This window comes from Topomyia yanbarensis, chromosome 2 (assembly GCF_030247195.1).
Source record: "Topomyia yanbarensis strain Yona2022 chromosome 2, ASM3024719v1, whole genome shotgun sequence".
NCBI lineage: Eukaryota > Metazoa > Arthropoda > Insecta > Diptera > Culicidae > Topomyia > Topomyia yanbarensis.
Window position 1 is genome coordinate 431,847,943 of NC_080671.1, and position 16,507 is coordinate 431,864,449.

A 16,507-nucleotide genomic window follows, 5' to 3' on the forward strand; every position below is an offset into this window, starting at 1 on the left:
CGTGCGTTTAATTAATTGTGTTCTAGGAGTTGATTTTAGTGATTTAGTGTGGTAGGAATACTTTGTTGAAATATAAGTCCCATTCTTTTGATGTATACTGAATTGTGATTAATCCACCTAAAAGTGAGATAGAAAATTTATTTCTACTAACTTTCGAGATAGAGTCATGATGTCAATGACAAAATTGTATAAAATTTTACTACAAGAAAACTTGCTAAACTTGCAAACCCTTCAAAATGTAACGGTGTTGAAATAAAGCGCGTTGTTCGTGAAAGGTACCCAAAAAATTTTTTCTGAGATTTTTTCATTTCTTTAAATGTTCTAAAAAGTTGCTGGAATCGAAAAACTACAGATATTTGTCGAAGACGTCAACATTTTTTATTTGAAAACTTTAAGAGTAATGAATAAAGTAGTTCAAAAGTACCGCCATTTTGACGTTTCTATTATATGAGAAAGAGAGTATAAAGTACTACAAGAAAAAACCCTAGCCGCAACGGACATCAACATTCCTATGTGCATAGCACCCACTCTAATTCAACTACATACTACAGGTATACCTCGATTTAACATACTCACGATTTAACATACCCTCGATTTAACATATTTCGATTTAACGTAATTTTTGCCTCGATTTAACATACATGCAAAATTTTTTAATTTTTTTTTATTATCAATGTTACTAAAACGAAATGTTAAGAATCAATATCAATTTTATTCTATGATCCGCTTCCAATGCTTAAAGAAACATAATTTATTTTCGTTTTTTCGCTAGATTATGTTTAAGACTCTGAGATAGAAAAACATTCTTATTTTGATACCGCACAACAAAATGAATACACGAATTTGTGGTACAAGTTATTTCTTGATAATAGTTTTATGGGTTTTTATGTGTAAGCAAAAAATAGATAACTTGCCTGGTTGATGGAATGTATAGGGCGGTGACGAGATATTGGCGGACGGTGAGTCCCACTAATAGGCATTGGGGCTGTATCAATACCGGTGCCGGTCATTACTTAATGTAAACAGAGGAAGCACACAAAAGCAATGTTAGTCCGACACTGATTGTGATTATATTCTTTTTATATTACTGCGTATTCTGTATAGCTGTATATATTACTCTCAACAACTGCAACGGGTAGAGAATGGTCGATAGTAGAGATTGGGATTCGAATAAACTGTACTGGCATTTGCGTACGATTCAAGATGATCGAAGACTCTGGATACATGGTCCCCAGGAGTACCATAATAAAGGTTCACGTTCAAATAGAAATCTAGGAGATGGATCCAATAAATGAAAAAGGAGATAGATCTAATAAAATGAAAAGAAGATTTCCGTCTTTGTCGCCTTTTACAACGTGGGAGCAGGAAACTAGTGGATTAATTCTTGGCTTTAGCCATTACATGCTACGCGGCTACTTTGGAGATCGATAATAGTGACATCAACATTCTAGCGAATTCCACCTCCACGTACATAAGGATTAAGGTTCAAGTTTCCTTTTTTGAGTATGTGTTAGTTTTGAACGCTGGGTAAAATTGTGTTCAGCATTGCCACCGGATTATCCATTTAAACCTTTTCAAAACTCGAAAAGAAGAATATCAGCCGATTTATTAGATCACAACGATTGAAATCATACAAAATAGCTGCTGGAAAAACTATCGGTTTCGCTAAATGGTGCTTTTGAAAAAGTGGCTGTGATTTTTGGTCACACTTACACACTGTGCTGGGGTACGCAACACAACAGCGCAATGGAAAAACCACAGCCACTTTTTCAAAAGCACCATTCAGCTAAGCCGATGGTTTTTCCAGCAGGTATTTTGCATAAATTGAAGCGTAATGATCTAATAAATCGACTGATATTCTTCTTTTAGAGTTTTGAAAAGGTTTAAATGGATAATCTGGTGGCAAAGCTGAGCACAATTTTTCTTACGCACACTACCAAGCCTTGAGGTAACTTGAGCCTTAAACAAAATTTTTTAAATATTTTTTGTATTGTAATTAAATGTATCGGTCGTGTACAAAATGATTCAATCAAACTTTTTCTTTAAGAAGTACTACAGCGCTACAATGGCTCGACGAACTTTATGATATGAATATCTGTTAGAATTGGCGAATACTTGGCAAGGTTAAGATAAATATGTTGATTATGTTCAGAAGAACAATCTAATTGTTTAATTGTGAATGTGGCTTCTATGTCACTGTTAGGTGGATACAATCAGTAATATCCTCGTAAATATTTCGTATGATGAACAAAAAAATAATTCTATTCGAAAACAAATATTTCTTTTGTGTTTCGATTTAACATAAAATTCGATTTAACGTACATGATTGAATCGGAAAATGTATGTTAAATCGAGGTATACCTGTAGTTCGTTCCTTCAGCAGGGTTACAGCAACCACTCCTCGACACCCCACCAATGCTCCACCAGCCACACAGACTGGCAATTTCTGCATGGCAGTCGGAAAGCAGGCTGTGAGTCGAGATTTAGTGCTCCTCCCCTACGAAGACAATCTGGGCGGCAAACTTCAGACTGTTTAATTCACCGAGCTCTTCGGCTCCCTTGTATCATTCGGCACCACGACTCGGCTCCCCTGTGCCAGTTAGCACCGCAAGTTCCTTCTTACACCATTCAGCGCCGTCTACTCGTTGAGCTACCCACTTGTTCGCGAACTACTGGGTCTAGTCCCCGATGATGGACTCAGCCTAGTCCGACGGAGAGGTGGAGGTGGAGCAGGGCGTCCGGTTCGCTGATGCGTGTGTGTGTGCATACAATCCACCTACCACTGACCGGCAGTGTTTTTATGGAACAAATATGTCTGCGTCTATTTATTTGATTTTACTCATAGATGTACACATGTTTAGCCCTGTAGATAGAAGGCGATAGCTCTACTGCAAATCCAACGACCCATTTCAAGAATGCCTATTCATACACGTACATTCTGAGGCTATTTTCATACACAATAAGCCCCGCATGAATATATCTATGTATCAATTAGATACGTGAAATGTACTCACACTTCCAGAAAGAGAAATTTTATTTTTGATTCTGGCGCGTATTTAATATAGTTAAATTAGGGAAATAAAAGTAATAATAACAATAGTTATAATAAAAACGATCTCACCAACTTAACATTTCAGTTTCAATGTGGGGAAGCAAATTGATAATCTTGTAGATTATTCACTAGATTGTACTGTGATCCTTCAAAATTCAACTTATCTTCGTTGATGATTCTGCACTAAACGGCGACCTAAGCACCATTTGCACCTTTTCGGACCGTTTAGGTTACAAGCGCTCTAATTGACCAGCTCAAACACTTTTACTTTTAATCAAATTTATATGCATGTATTGAAATCGTCTAACGGGTTAATTTCATCTTGGCCGAAACATCCACACATAAATCTAGCGCTATATATTCGATACTTCACAAGGATTCACTTCACTGTCGATAGAGTTAATACAGATTTTCGAAACTCGATTTTTTGGAGGAATTCTACCTCCGTCGTCGATGGTTGCTACGATCTTTCTTCATCTCAAACTTACGAATTATGCATAATGTTGGTGATCATCGATATCCCTTGGCGTATAACCTGTCTATATTTTTCCCATACAATGTCGTTTACCGGAAGACAATGATTTCATGTGAACATTTTTCTTTGAACAAACATGTACAGTAATGTTCGGTCGCGTCTTTATACAGTTTCGAAATTGATATTCGCAAAGGGTACTCGCGGTTAATTACGGTCGTTTGGAAATCGGTTTTCGGTCCAGGTTCGTCCCTCTTCCTTCGATACGAAACATTGGTCCTTCGCGTCCGGTTGTACTGGAGAAAAGTGAGCTGGAGAAGTTGTGGGCGAAGAGGGAGGTTGTTTTTGCAAAAGCAAAATGGGAGTTGTCCGTCGCAGAATCGCTTAGCACCCAGAATCCATCATTCAACGAGGTGAACGAGCGGCGGAACAAGCTCGTAGAACTTGCTGGAAACTTCGACAGGATACAGACGACGATCGAAGAATGCACCACAAATTTGGAAGATGTTGCATCGGTTTTCAATTACCGGCTGCAGTTTGATGAAGTTTACTTCCAGATAAAGGGTCTCTACACAGCATATCTGGATGAGAAACAAGATCGAATATCCAACTTCAGTGTCGGAACTGGAGAATTGGTCAATAACCTACGGGATGCGATCAGAGCGCCAAGTGTCTAATCATAACAACCCTCTGAACGTGAAGCTTCCTTAGCTAAACATTCCGGTGTTCAAGGGTGAACGGAAGAATTGGCACTCATTCAAGAATTTGTTCGTGAGCACGATCCACAGCAGAACGGATTTAAATGACTCGCCCAAAATGCAGTATCTGTTGTCCTACTTGGATAGCGAGGCGAAAAAAATGGTCAGTTCGTTTCCTAGTGACGCCAATTATAAGGAAGCCTGGGAAACATTGGAAGCACATTATAATAAGAAGAAGTATACGGTGTTTGCTCTGGTTCGAGAGTTCATCGATCAACCATCAACGTCAACTGCACTCGGATTAAAAAAGCTGGTGGCCACCTCCGACGATGTGATACGACAGCTCAAGGCTCTTGGAAACGAATTCGAATCGAGAGATCCGTGGCTTATTCACTTATTGCTAGAGAAAGTTGACAAGGAAACTCGGTCTTTGTGGGCACAGAAGATAATTGATGTCGATAACCCAACGTTCACAGACTTCTTGGAGTTCCTGCAGAAGCGCTGCGATGCGCTCGAGACGTGCACAGCCTTCACGAAGCCGACTAGCCAAGGAGACGTCGTAAAAAAGGAATACCCTAAGGCACACGGTGGTGAAAAGGTGCAATCCTTCCTCACCAGTGATTCATCACCAACGTGCGCTAAATGTTCGAAGGATCATCCAATCTATCACTGTGACCGGTTCAAACAAATGGATGTATCAGCCCGCAGAGAGTTAGCACAAACATCAAGACTGTGCTTCAACTGTTTGCGCTCCTCCCACATAGCAAAGAGGTGCCAGTCAAAGTCTGTTTGTCGCTCTACTGATTGCAAGCAACGTCATCACACCTTGTTGTGCACACAGGATGTAAAAAAGGCGGAAAGGAACCAGAACAGCATCAACCCAATCGGGATACTGGTACACTACCAGCAGTAGCATCAGCGAACGTGAACGCAGCGCAGACGGTGGGAGATAAATATGAATTTACACTGCTGCTTACAGCGGTGGGACGAGTGGAAGGGAGCGACGATGTACGAATTCTCGAGGACTGTGGTTCACAGGTATCGCTCATTACATAAGCGTGCGTCAGGCGTCTTGGGTTGAGACGCAGCAACGCTTCACTGGTAGTGACTGGCATCAGCGCAGAAGTCGTCGGCAAAACCGCCGGTGAGGGTACACTGGTGATCTCATCACGTTTCGAAAATGCAACAAAGGTAATTGCTCAAGCCTACGTATTGGGGAAGCTGACGGCAACTTTGCCGTGTCAGCGTTCCAGCGTATCTAACATGCCTTATTTGGAAGGTCTACAATTGGCCGACCCGCAGTTCAATAAACCTGCATCAACGGACATCATTCCTGGAACCGACATGTTCCTGTCAATACTGCAATCAGGACAGATCAAGGATCACAACGGAAATCCTATGGCACAGCGTTCCGTCTTCGGATGGATGGTCACAGGAAAAATCTCAAAACAAGAATGTGCTCATACCTATCATTCGGTCATCAATTTGCAGCAGGAGGTTGATATTGATCGGACTCTGCGCTTATTTTGGGAAGATCAGGAGTTACACAGTCTAAAGCAACGCACCAAGGATGAACTTACGATGATGGAACTGTTTAACTCCACCTTAACACGCTCGCACGAAGGTCGCTTCATCGTTCGTTTACCAATGGATGATTCGTAGCTCAAACTTGGAAACTCTCTAGTTGCCGCTACTAGGCGATTGAGATGCATCGAAGGCAGATTCGACAGTGACAATAATTTCAAGCAACGCTATATATCGTTCATGCGGGAGTACCAAGAAATTAGGTCACATGATGACGTGGATTGGTCAAAGTCGTATTACTTTCCGCACCACGGCGTCATCAAGGAAGACAGTACCACTTCCAAACTCCGGGTGGTGTTTGATGGCTCGTCTGCAACAACGACCGGAGCATCACGCAACGATATACTATTAGGTACCCCAAACATCAACGCAGATCTGTCCGAAGTACTACTGCGATTCAGAACCTATCCGATTGTATCCATAGCGGACATCGAAAAAATGTATCGTCAGGTATTGGTACATCGTGACGACACCGATTACATGCGTATCGTATGGCGAGATTCACCTGATAAGCCCATTCAACATTTTCGTCTTTTTACCGTTACCTACTGACTAAAGAACTCCGGATTCCTAGCGATGGCTGCACTGCACAGGGCGGCTGAGACTTTCGAGCCGAAATATCCAGAAGCAGTAGAGCGGATCATAAAGCACACCTACGTCGACGACTTAACATCAAGTGCAGATTCGGTGGATGAGGCAAAACAGCTTATTAGGCAGATAAATGAAATTCTCGGTGAAGTTGGGTTTACGCTTCGCAAATGGAGCTTGAAATCTGGTGAAGTGCTGGAGTCTATCAGACACAATCAACAGCTCGATATCGATCCAATTTCCTGATGAACGGAACGCCGTGAAGGCACTTTGAACGCATTGGGTTCCGAGGGAAGATGTGTTCACGTTCAAGGTAACCATGTCAACCGATGGGCCAAACACGAAACACCAACTCTTGTCGGATTCAGCGAAACTATTTGATCCTTTCGGATGGTTTGCACCAGTGATTATACGACTCAAAATTCTCTACCAGAAATGTTGGCTCTACGATATCAACTGGCATGACGCGCTACCTCCCACAATTGGAGAGGCGTGGAGCGAAGTGAAGGAAAACCTGCATCAGCTTGAACAAATCAAGATAGCCAGATGGGCACCCAGCTACAACGGCCGCATTCAGCTGCACGGTTTTTCAGACGCTTCTGAGGAGGCATTCGCAGCTGTGGTATACCTTAGGTCAACGGACAACAACGGCGAAGTTCATGTCACCTTAGTAGCAGCGAAAACGAAGGTTGCTCCCGTGCGACAAATCTCCATATCACGTCTAGAGCTCAATGCAGCTGAACTGTTGGCGAAACTCATTAGAAAGGTTGCAGAACCATTAGAGATTCCAGATCGAACAGTATGTTTGGACAGATTCTACGATTGTATTGCAGTGGTTATCCGCTCACCCTCGTAATATAGCAAATAGAACATCTTCAATCCTAGACATATTACCTAGAAGGCACTGGGCACACGTCACATCAAAGGAAAATCCAGCGGATTGTGCTTCTCGAGGCATATCCCCGCTAGAGCTTATCAATTATCCGTTTTGGTAGACAGGGCCTGCTTGGCTATATGAAGATTCCCTCACATGGAGTCGAGACGTATCAGACACGATGAAGGGACACTGGAGGTACGTAAGTGCTATCACTCTTTAAACATTACCGTTAGCTTTCCAATAACAAGAAACATAATTGAGAAGCAAATCCTGGAGCAACGATCCGATCTCAACGCGGCATGTTGGCAGCTCGCTCGCGTTATGAGATTCGTTTATAATATGGTATGTTCAATTAACGGCAACAACAAGATCTCCGGTTCAATTTTACAATCGGAGCTAAATCAGGCTCGAATGCAGTTCGTCCGACTGGCGCAGCAAGAATCCTATGAAGGTGAAATTAAAGCGCTAGCTCGTGGGGATAGCGTTCCCGTCAAGTCTAGCAAGCAAGCCTGTATCCGTTTCTGGATAGTGCCGGCACGCTTCGAGTCGGTGGCCGGTTGCAACACTCGCTGTATAAATTCGACGTAAATCGTCGCTTCACAAAACTACTGTTGGAGGAAATTCATGTTAACAATTGCCACGCCGGGTCAGAGATGCCAGATACTTTTTTCAAATGTCTGCAATAATAATTTTAAAAGTCTGGGAAGAACAAAAAATGTCAGGAAAGCTAGTGTAACCAAAAGCCTTTATATTCAAAAATCTGTAAATATCTGCAATCAAACTAAAAAAATTTGCAAATATCTGCGCCAACGAAAAAATCTGCAGCTAAAATTAAAAGCCTGTGAATTTGCAGACATGTCTGCAAATCTGGCATCTCTGCGCCGGGTCAACTTTAATGACAGCAACAATCAACCAGCGTTATTGGATTCGGGGTTGCCAAAGGATTATTAAACAGGTAATTCAACGGTGTATGATGTGTTGTCGTCGCAAGGCGCTGACAGCAAAACAGTTGATGGGAAGTTTACCAGCGGCTCGAGTGACAGCATGTCGCCCATTCGCTCACGTTGGGGTGGATTATGCTGGTTCAATAATGGTACGTTGCAGCAACACGTGAGGAGCACGGTGTATGAAGGGATATATTGTCGTTTTTGTTTGCCTTTCAAGTAAGGCTATCCACTTGGAAGTTGCAAGAGATCTAACCACTGATATCTTTTTGGGAGCCTTCAAGAGAATGATCGCACGTCGTGGATATTGTAGCGAAGTATGGTCCGATAAAAGCACGAATCAGGTAGGTGCCGATCGACAGCTGCAAGAAATCTATGACGTTGTTACCAAACATGTTAAGCAAAAGAAGCATTTCTTCGTAAATCTCGGAATTCGTTGGCGATTCATTCCACCCGCAAGTCCACATCAAGGTGGCATATGGGAAGCGGCAGTTAAAAGCGCCAAGAAGTTGATTCGACCGATAGTAGGCAATGAGAATCTTACGTATGAGGAGTTGTCGACGGTATTGTGTCAAGTGGAGGCTTGTCTCAATTCGAGACCCCTCTGTCCTATCTCTTCATGCCCCAAAAGCCTCGAAGCGCTTACACCGGGACATTTTTTAGTTGGGAAACCGCTTAATCTACTGCCTGAACCAGACCATATGGAGGAGTTTTGGAAACGTTGGCGTGATGAGTACATTGCCACGTTGCAGCCAAGAGGAAAGTAGAAAATGAAGCCGGACAACTTGAAGTCTGGGAAATTGGTACTAGTGAAGAACGATAGTAGCCCACAATCAGTTTGGGAGCTAGCGCGCATTGTAGCAGTTCATCCGGATAAACAAGGACTAGTACGCAACGTCACTCTTCGTAGAGGCAAATCGGAGTATCAGCGCTCACTCCAGAAGCTTTGTCCGTTTCCTGATTCAGCCGTTGCCTCAAGGCAGGGTGGATGTTGGTGATCATCGATACGTCGACCCCTTGGCGTATAACCTGTCTATATTTTTCCCATACAATGTCGTTTACCGGAAGACAATAATTTCATGTGAACATTTTTATTTGAACAAACATGTAATAAAATGAGTGGGTACAGTAACGTTCGGTCGCGTTTTTATACAGCTTCGAAATTGATATTCGCAAAGGGTACTCGCGGGTAATTACGGTCGTTTGGAAATCGGTTTTCGATCCAGGTTCGTCCCTCCTCCTTCGATACAAAACACATAAATTGCCATGATAACAAATGTGAACATTGTCTTGATTCGCAGGTTGGACCACAGCCTCTGTCCAACTAACGAATTTGATGCTCTAGTTGGACCGATTGACAAATGTCCTAAACTTCTCGGGGACATTAGTAGTGTAAATGTTTCTGTCACATCTCTAATTACTACCAGGTAGATTGTCAAAGCAAATTTGACATGGGATTTTGGCGTTCAGAAGCTTTTTAGTTGGAAAATAGTCCAACTAGCGCAAGCAATGCGAACCAGTTCTAGGAGCATCAATCAGAGACGACGAAATTATGGTTTCCTTCGATGTCGTAGCATTATTTCCAATCGTTCCAGTAAAAGAGTCCATTAATCTTCTGGAAGAATGATTACTTCAACAAAGCAGCGACAACGGATGGAAGAACAAAGTACGGTGCTACCTGAAACTAACGCGGCTGTGCCTGGAGGAGAACTATTTCAAGTTTAGAGACATCTACAAACAAACAAAAGGAGCACCGAATGGGGAACCCACTGTCACCGTTTTTATGCGAACTCTTCATGGCGAATTTTGAGAAAAGATTGGACGAAAAACATCTGCTGCCAGAATGTTGGTGGAGGAACGTCGACGATATATTCAGGATCATCAAACGTGAAAAACCACCAGAACTAATAGAATCTATCAACAACATTCACAGGGATATTCGTTTCAAATGTGAACATGAACAACAACGAAAGCTCCCGTTTTTAGACGTTCTTGTTATAAGAGAAATAAACACTTTGGAATTCGAAATCTACAGAAAACCTACAAATACCCAGCACATGAAACCATTCTCACCAACATAAAATGGCAGCATTTCATCACATGATCCATAGAATGGAACTTTTCCCGCTTAGTGAGTCCAGAGCACAAGTTGGAACGAGCTGGTTCTTGATCTAGGGGCAGATCGCTCTAGGAATGTATAACTTAGAAAAAATGCATTTAATTTCCATTGTTGCATCAACTTTGCACTCCCTCGCAGAAAAGATTACTTAACAATCGTCCTACGCTGATCCACTTTGTTCGATGTTTTGTTCAGAGATGCCAGGTACTTTTTTCAAATATCTGCAATAATAATTTTAAAAGCCTGGGAAGAACAAAAAATATCAGGAAAGCTAGTGTAACCAAAAGCCTTTATATTCAAAAATCTGTAAATATCTGCAACCAAACTAAAAAATCTGCAAATATCTGCAACCAAACTAAAAAATCTGCGTCATCGAAAAACTCTGCAGCTTAAATTAAAAGTCTGCGAATTTGCAGACTTGTCTGCAAAACTGGCATCTCTGGTTTTGTTGAATGTAGGGCTGTTTTTTTTTTTGTAGGGTTTTGACGTCTTACACGCAACGCAACATACATTGCACGCTACGCAAAATGCATTCCGAATTTCTATTTTGATGGAAAGAAATGCATTTAATTTGGCTGATTTTTAAAAATGCATCACAAGTGATCTGATCCTAGTTTTTGATTCTTTAGTGAGTAATATTACCGAATTCGCTTACGACCCAGAGACGCGATGTTATTTCGACGCCTGGTTCTCCAGATATGCAGACCTTTTCGAAAAAGACGCAACTCGGCTGGACGACGACACGCTAAGATACGACTGCTGCATCGAAAACTCAACCCTACTGCACATGAAAGGTACAGTTCATTCATTCTTCCTAATCTCTCAAAGGAGTACACATTTGAGCAAACGGTTGCTAAATTAAGAACAATTTTCGGTAGTCCGGTTTCCACTTTTCATCGCCGCCACCAGTGCCTTCAGACGGCAAAAGAAGAGAACGATGATTCCATCACAATCATCCTGCAAAGTGAACCGAGCTTGTGTCGATTTCAAGCTACAAGAGCTGAAGGAGGACCAGTTCAAATGATTAATCTTTGTGTGCGGCTTGAGATCATCTGAAGACGCGGACATACGAATGCGTCTGCTTTCTGAGGAAGTACAGTTCTTGTTTCGTGTCAAAATCACGTCATTCAATGGGAAGCAGCAAAACAAACCACGCAATCAAGATTTTTACCGCTAGCAATTTGAAGCGCGACCGGCGCTATGTGGAGACAGTGATTGACGGAGTACCAGTTGAACTGCAGCTGGACTCTGACTCAGACATAACCATCATATCCCGACAAAACTGGATCAATGTCGGACCTCAAAGATATCTCCACCAGATTGTCAAGTGCATGCACATTCAGGAGACAGAATGGACATAGAAGCCATGTTCCGAGCAACGTACACTATCTGATGAACTCAGCAGATAGGTAAGTGTTATAATTGTTGTGCTGATCTTTCTCTGAATGCTTTGAGCTCCGACCTGATGGTTGAGTTTGGGCTCTGGGACGTACCATTTTCATCGTACCAACAGCCTGATCAGCAGATAGTAAAATTAAAAGCAAAGTTCTCCAATGTGTTTACCAACTAGTGACTAGTGCAACTCACTCTCAAGCTGAACGCTCAGCCTGTATTTAAACCGAAGCGACCAGTTTCATACAACATGGAAGCCATTGTCGAAGACGAAGACTGGAAGATTTGGGTTTCATCACTCCAGTCACGTTCACTTATGCGGATTGGGTAGCACCCATCGTGATGGCGTATTTGCGCAAACTTTTCTACTGGATTGAATACTGCGCTCGAATCAAACAGCTATCCACTTCCACTCCCGGAACACATTTTCAACTGGATGGCAAATTGTATGATGTTTAGCCACATCGACCTGTCTAATGTATACCTTCAAGTCGAGGTCGACGAAGAAAATAGGAAGCTTATCACGATCAACACCCACAAGGGACTCTATCGTTGCAACCGGCTTTCCTCTGGGATCAAGAGCGTATCTAGCGCTTTCCAACAAATCATGGATGCCATGTTGTGTGGACTATCATGTACACCTTCGAACCGTACCGTACCGCCGAGGAGCATAAGCAGAATCTATATCGCGTTTTGCAGCGACTAAAAGAGTACGGATTCATCGTCAAGTTCGAGAAGTGTCGTTTCTTTATGCTTCACGTGAAGTACCTGGGCCAGCTTCTTGATACGGATGGTATCCGCCCCGACCCAGACAAGGTTGAGGTTATCGTCAACATGCCTCATCCTCATGATGTTCCCACGCTTCGATCGTACTTGGGTGCGATTAACTATTGTGGGAAATATATTCGAGAAATGCGCACACTTCGCCAACCGCTGAATGAATTGCTCAAGGAAAGTTACAGTTTCCAATGGTTTGAGGGTTGCCAGCGATCGCGTTAAGGAAATCCTCCAGTCACCGTTCATGCTGACGTACTATAATCCTCGCCTTGAGATAGTTGTATCTGCAGATGCTTCAAACGTGGGAATTAGCGCCCGCGACACCAGTTTCCAAACGGATCAGAGGAAGCAATATATCATGCATCCCGAAGTTTAACCACAGACTAACAGACATAACACTCAAAAACAAAGCTTCGCCCGCTTTAACGGTCATTTTAAATATATTTGTAGTTTGGACTGTGGCCACATTTGAAATTATGGCGCCACTGACATATGAACAAGCATATGGGGGATAGGCCACTAGTGAAAAATTGTTCCCAAACCTGAGGGGTAACCCACCAGTAAATGAGTGTTTGGGACTGTGAATAAAATGTGGAGCTAGTGTTCTGGGAAAATTGTCGGATCGATGTTTTTCGAGGAAATTCCCTCATAGTGTTATGTCTGTTAGTCTGTGGTTTAACTCCAGCCCGCTATAGCCAGATCGAGAACGACGCCCTGGGTCTGGTGCACGCGGTCCCAAATTCGACAGAATGATCGACGGAAAGCATTTCGTACTTCAGATCGATCACAAGCCGTTGTTAGCGATTTTCGGTTCAAAGCGTGGTATTCCGCCATATACAGCAAACCCCCTCCAACGCTGGGCCCTAACCATGTTTCTGTACGACTTCCGTATCGAGTACATTTCCTCTGATCATTTCTGGCATGCAGATATTATTTCGCTGTTAATTAACTCGCATGTTACACCCGATGAGGAAAACACTATTGCATCGACAGAGATGGAAACAGTTATCTGCAGCGTTGTCTGCCAGTCCATCGAGCGTCTCCCTGTGTCGTTTAAGCCGATATCCTCTGAGACCAGCAAGGACCATACGTTGCAGAAAGTCGCGGAGCTCGTACATAATGAATGGCCAAGTGTCGCAAAAGCTCTCCGGAACACCAGAGTTCCAGCAGCTATTTGCTCGTCGGGATTCGCTGCACTTGGCGCAATTTTTTTTTCGATGTGCGGTGAACTACAGCAGAAAGTCCTTGAGCAACTACACAGAGGGCATCCTGGTATCGATCCTATGCGATCATTAGCACGCAATTATGTTTATTGGTCAAACATCGATAATCAAATCACAGTCCTTGTGCGCGCTTGTCAAGAATGTGCGAAGGCCGACCCATAAACGAAGCTTGAATCGTGGCCGACACCTGAGACGCCTTGGCAGCGAGTACACGCGGTTTTTGCTGGTACTATTAACGATACCTACTTCGTACTAGCTGTGGAATCATTCTCCAAGTGATCGGAAATCATTTCGACCAAACGCATTACCACTGATACCATTTCGAGTCTTCGCAAAATCCAGAGGCGACGCGTGGTTCCACCGTCAACCTGTTCAATATACCATAAAGGCCCTCAAAACGTCACAGTCATCTCTAAAACTAATTCGACTCCATGGGACGTTTTTAGATCAGCTGATTATTTTTCGATTATCTCTTCTGACGTTACTCGGGTGGATTCGACGTCCGACAAAATCGTCGAATCCATCCAACATCATAGGACCAATGAAAGATGTTAGTCGACGGGTTTTTCTGTTCGCAAGAGCTGTGCAAAACAAATTTTTGTCAAAATCCACCGGTAAATTGTTAAATAATCTGGTCTGGTAGAATGCTTAAAAGAGTAAAAAGTAACATATGCGAGATGCGAAGAATTTAAAAAGATTTTCGAACTGAAATTTAAGCAAAACAATCATGTATAAAAAATCATTGAACAGAGTTAAAATAATCGAAGCTTTTTTTGGACGGCTGAAAATGAACCTGATGTGACTCGTAATGAATAGAAAAAATATTCATTCAAAAATCCGTGTTTTTCATTCAGTTGGATATCGTACAATAGTATTCAATTCACTTATTATATAGGTAAATGATTTCAAATGTTAGTAAAGCCTGTAAAATAATAATTATCATTGCTTACATTGTGCCACGAACTACTTTGACACGTTTGATTCGTTGCTGCACGTTCACTTCGTGCAATAATCAAAGACGAATGAAAACCTGCACTAAATGTTTGTTCGTTTGCGGTTTACGGTGCGTCCCTGAATATTGAAAATGACAGCGATTCAATATGATCAATTTTTATTCAATGACTTCGATTATTTGTAACTCTGTCATTGAATACTTATAAATCATAGCATGATATGAATTAACTTGAAATGTAGACTCTTATATTCTACACACCAATAAATAATCGTCGTTCTGTATAACAATGATTGAAAGACTTGTTTAGCGGTTTATAGTCAGCTCTCAATTCTTTCAAATGGGATAGAAATTTGAATGTGCCTCATGCAATTCATTGAATCCAGAAAAAATATTTTTCTCGTAAAATATCGTAGGCATGAGATGTTCAACATCAACTCGTTTATTATTACAATAGAACGGGAAATCATTCGAACAACCCCTGATTTGAATTTATGTCCATTTTACACTCTCAGTAGACAAGTTATCAACATGTTAATGCAAAGAGTAAAAATTTCTTTGAAGCAAAAGTAGACGGTTCATTATTATCGTTGAACCAACGGAATACATACGCGCCTAAAACCAATATGCCCCAAGTACAGCAACATTTGTTCAGGCTACCAAAAAACAAGCGTTCGACCGACTGCTATGAACGTACGGCGACACGCGCTCAAAAATTATAAATCGCTCTCGTTTGCACACAACTCTGACCCCCATATGGATATCGCACCAATGTATTTGTTCAATATTAAAATTGAACCGGTGCAAAAGGAAATACAAAAAGCCGGCGCTCATGACACTCACGCTGCAGTTACAGCCGTCGCTCATGCAGCTGCTCTATTCAGAGCGTGCGGTGAGAGTACGAGATGCGTGCATGTTTGAGGTTGAACCGGTCATGGGAAGACAGAATTTTTTTGAAATTTACCCGCTCGGTATGCTAGGTTGGATTATCGTTCGGATCAAATTGTTGAGCTTCAAGGTTTGAAGATTGTTACTTTCATTTAAATTAATTTGCATGCTGCTGCTGTTTATTTATTTTAACTGAAAATTCGGGTCGTCAGATTTTGCTTACCTGTTCAATGAACAGGTTGAACGTACCGACGCGTCGCCTCTGGCAAAATCTTCGAAAAATTTTGGATGCCGGAAGTTTTGGTGGCGGGCAACGGCCCGCAGATCACCAGTGACACCTTTGCAGAGTTTTGCGAGGCCAATGGGATCGTACATCTCAAAATGGTACCAAAGAAATTTTACTTTCTTGTGTGTGTGTCATTTTTTCATTGAGAACGATAGCCTGATAGTTTAATTACTTCTACTTTCATTCGTTGAAATAATCTTAGCATTGATCTATAATTTTCAGATTCATGATTCCAACGACCATGGAACACACTTTGGAACCAAGCACTGACGCTACAGTTAATGATCAGCCATCGCAATCCGCCAGCAAAGTTGCCATGAAATGTGAAATCTGCGGACGGCTATACTTAACAAAGAAAGATTTTACCGCTCACACACGCTCCCATACGCGTAAGCCGTCGCACGAGTGCGATATATGTGGCAATAAATACACTCGAAGTAGTAATCTAATCAGTCACAAACTTAAACATGCCGGCTACAACTTCAAATGTGATACCTGTGGAAAGGCTTTTTATGAAAATAAACGATTGATTGAGCACAAAAAACAGCATAGCGGAGAACGACCTCATAAGTGTGATGTATGTGGCAAAACGTACCTAGCTAGAAGATATCTTTTGGACCACAAACTTGAGCATAGCAGCGACCGACCCTACAAA

At 42.1% G+C, this 16,507-nt stretch overlaps 2 protein-coding genes across 2 annotated transcripts; both read left to right on the forward strand.

Moving 5' to 3' along the window:
- The first annotated feature begins 4,340 nt into the window (after nucleotides 1–4,340).
- Nucleotides 4,341–5,135, forward strand: LOC131680996 (uncharacterized). The gene has a single exon (XM_058961704.1). It carries the CDS (start codon nucleotides 4,341–4,343, stop codon nucleotides 5,133–5,135), a length of 795 nt encoding a protein of 264 aa, XP_058817687.1.
- Nucleotides 5,136–8,502: 3,367 nt separating this feature from the next.
- On the forward strand, nucleotides 8,503–8,982 carry LOC131680997 (uncharacterized). Its single transcript, XM_058961705.1, has one exon. The coding sequence runs from the start codon at nucleotides 8,503–8,505 to the stop codon at nucleotides 8,980–8,982; it is 480 nt and encodes a 159-aa protein (XP_058817688.1).
- Nucleotides 8,983–16,507: the final 7,525 nt, after the last annotated feature.

Excerpts from the sequence above, each read along its gene's own strand:
- LOC131680997 (XM_058961705.1), top strand. The coding sequence starts at position 8,503 with ATGATCGCACGTCGTGGATATTGTAGCGAAGTATGGTCCGATAAAAGC.
- LOC131680996 (XM_058961704.1), top strand. The coding sequence starts at position 4,341 with ATGCAGTATCTGTTGTCCTACTTGGATAGCGAGGCGAAAAAAATGGTC.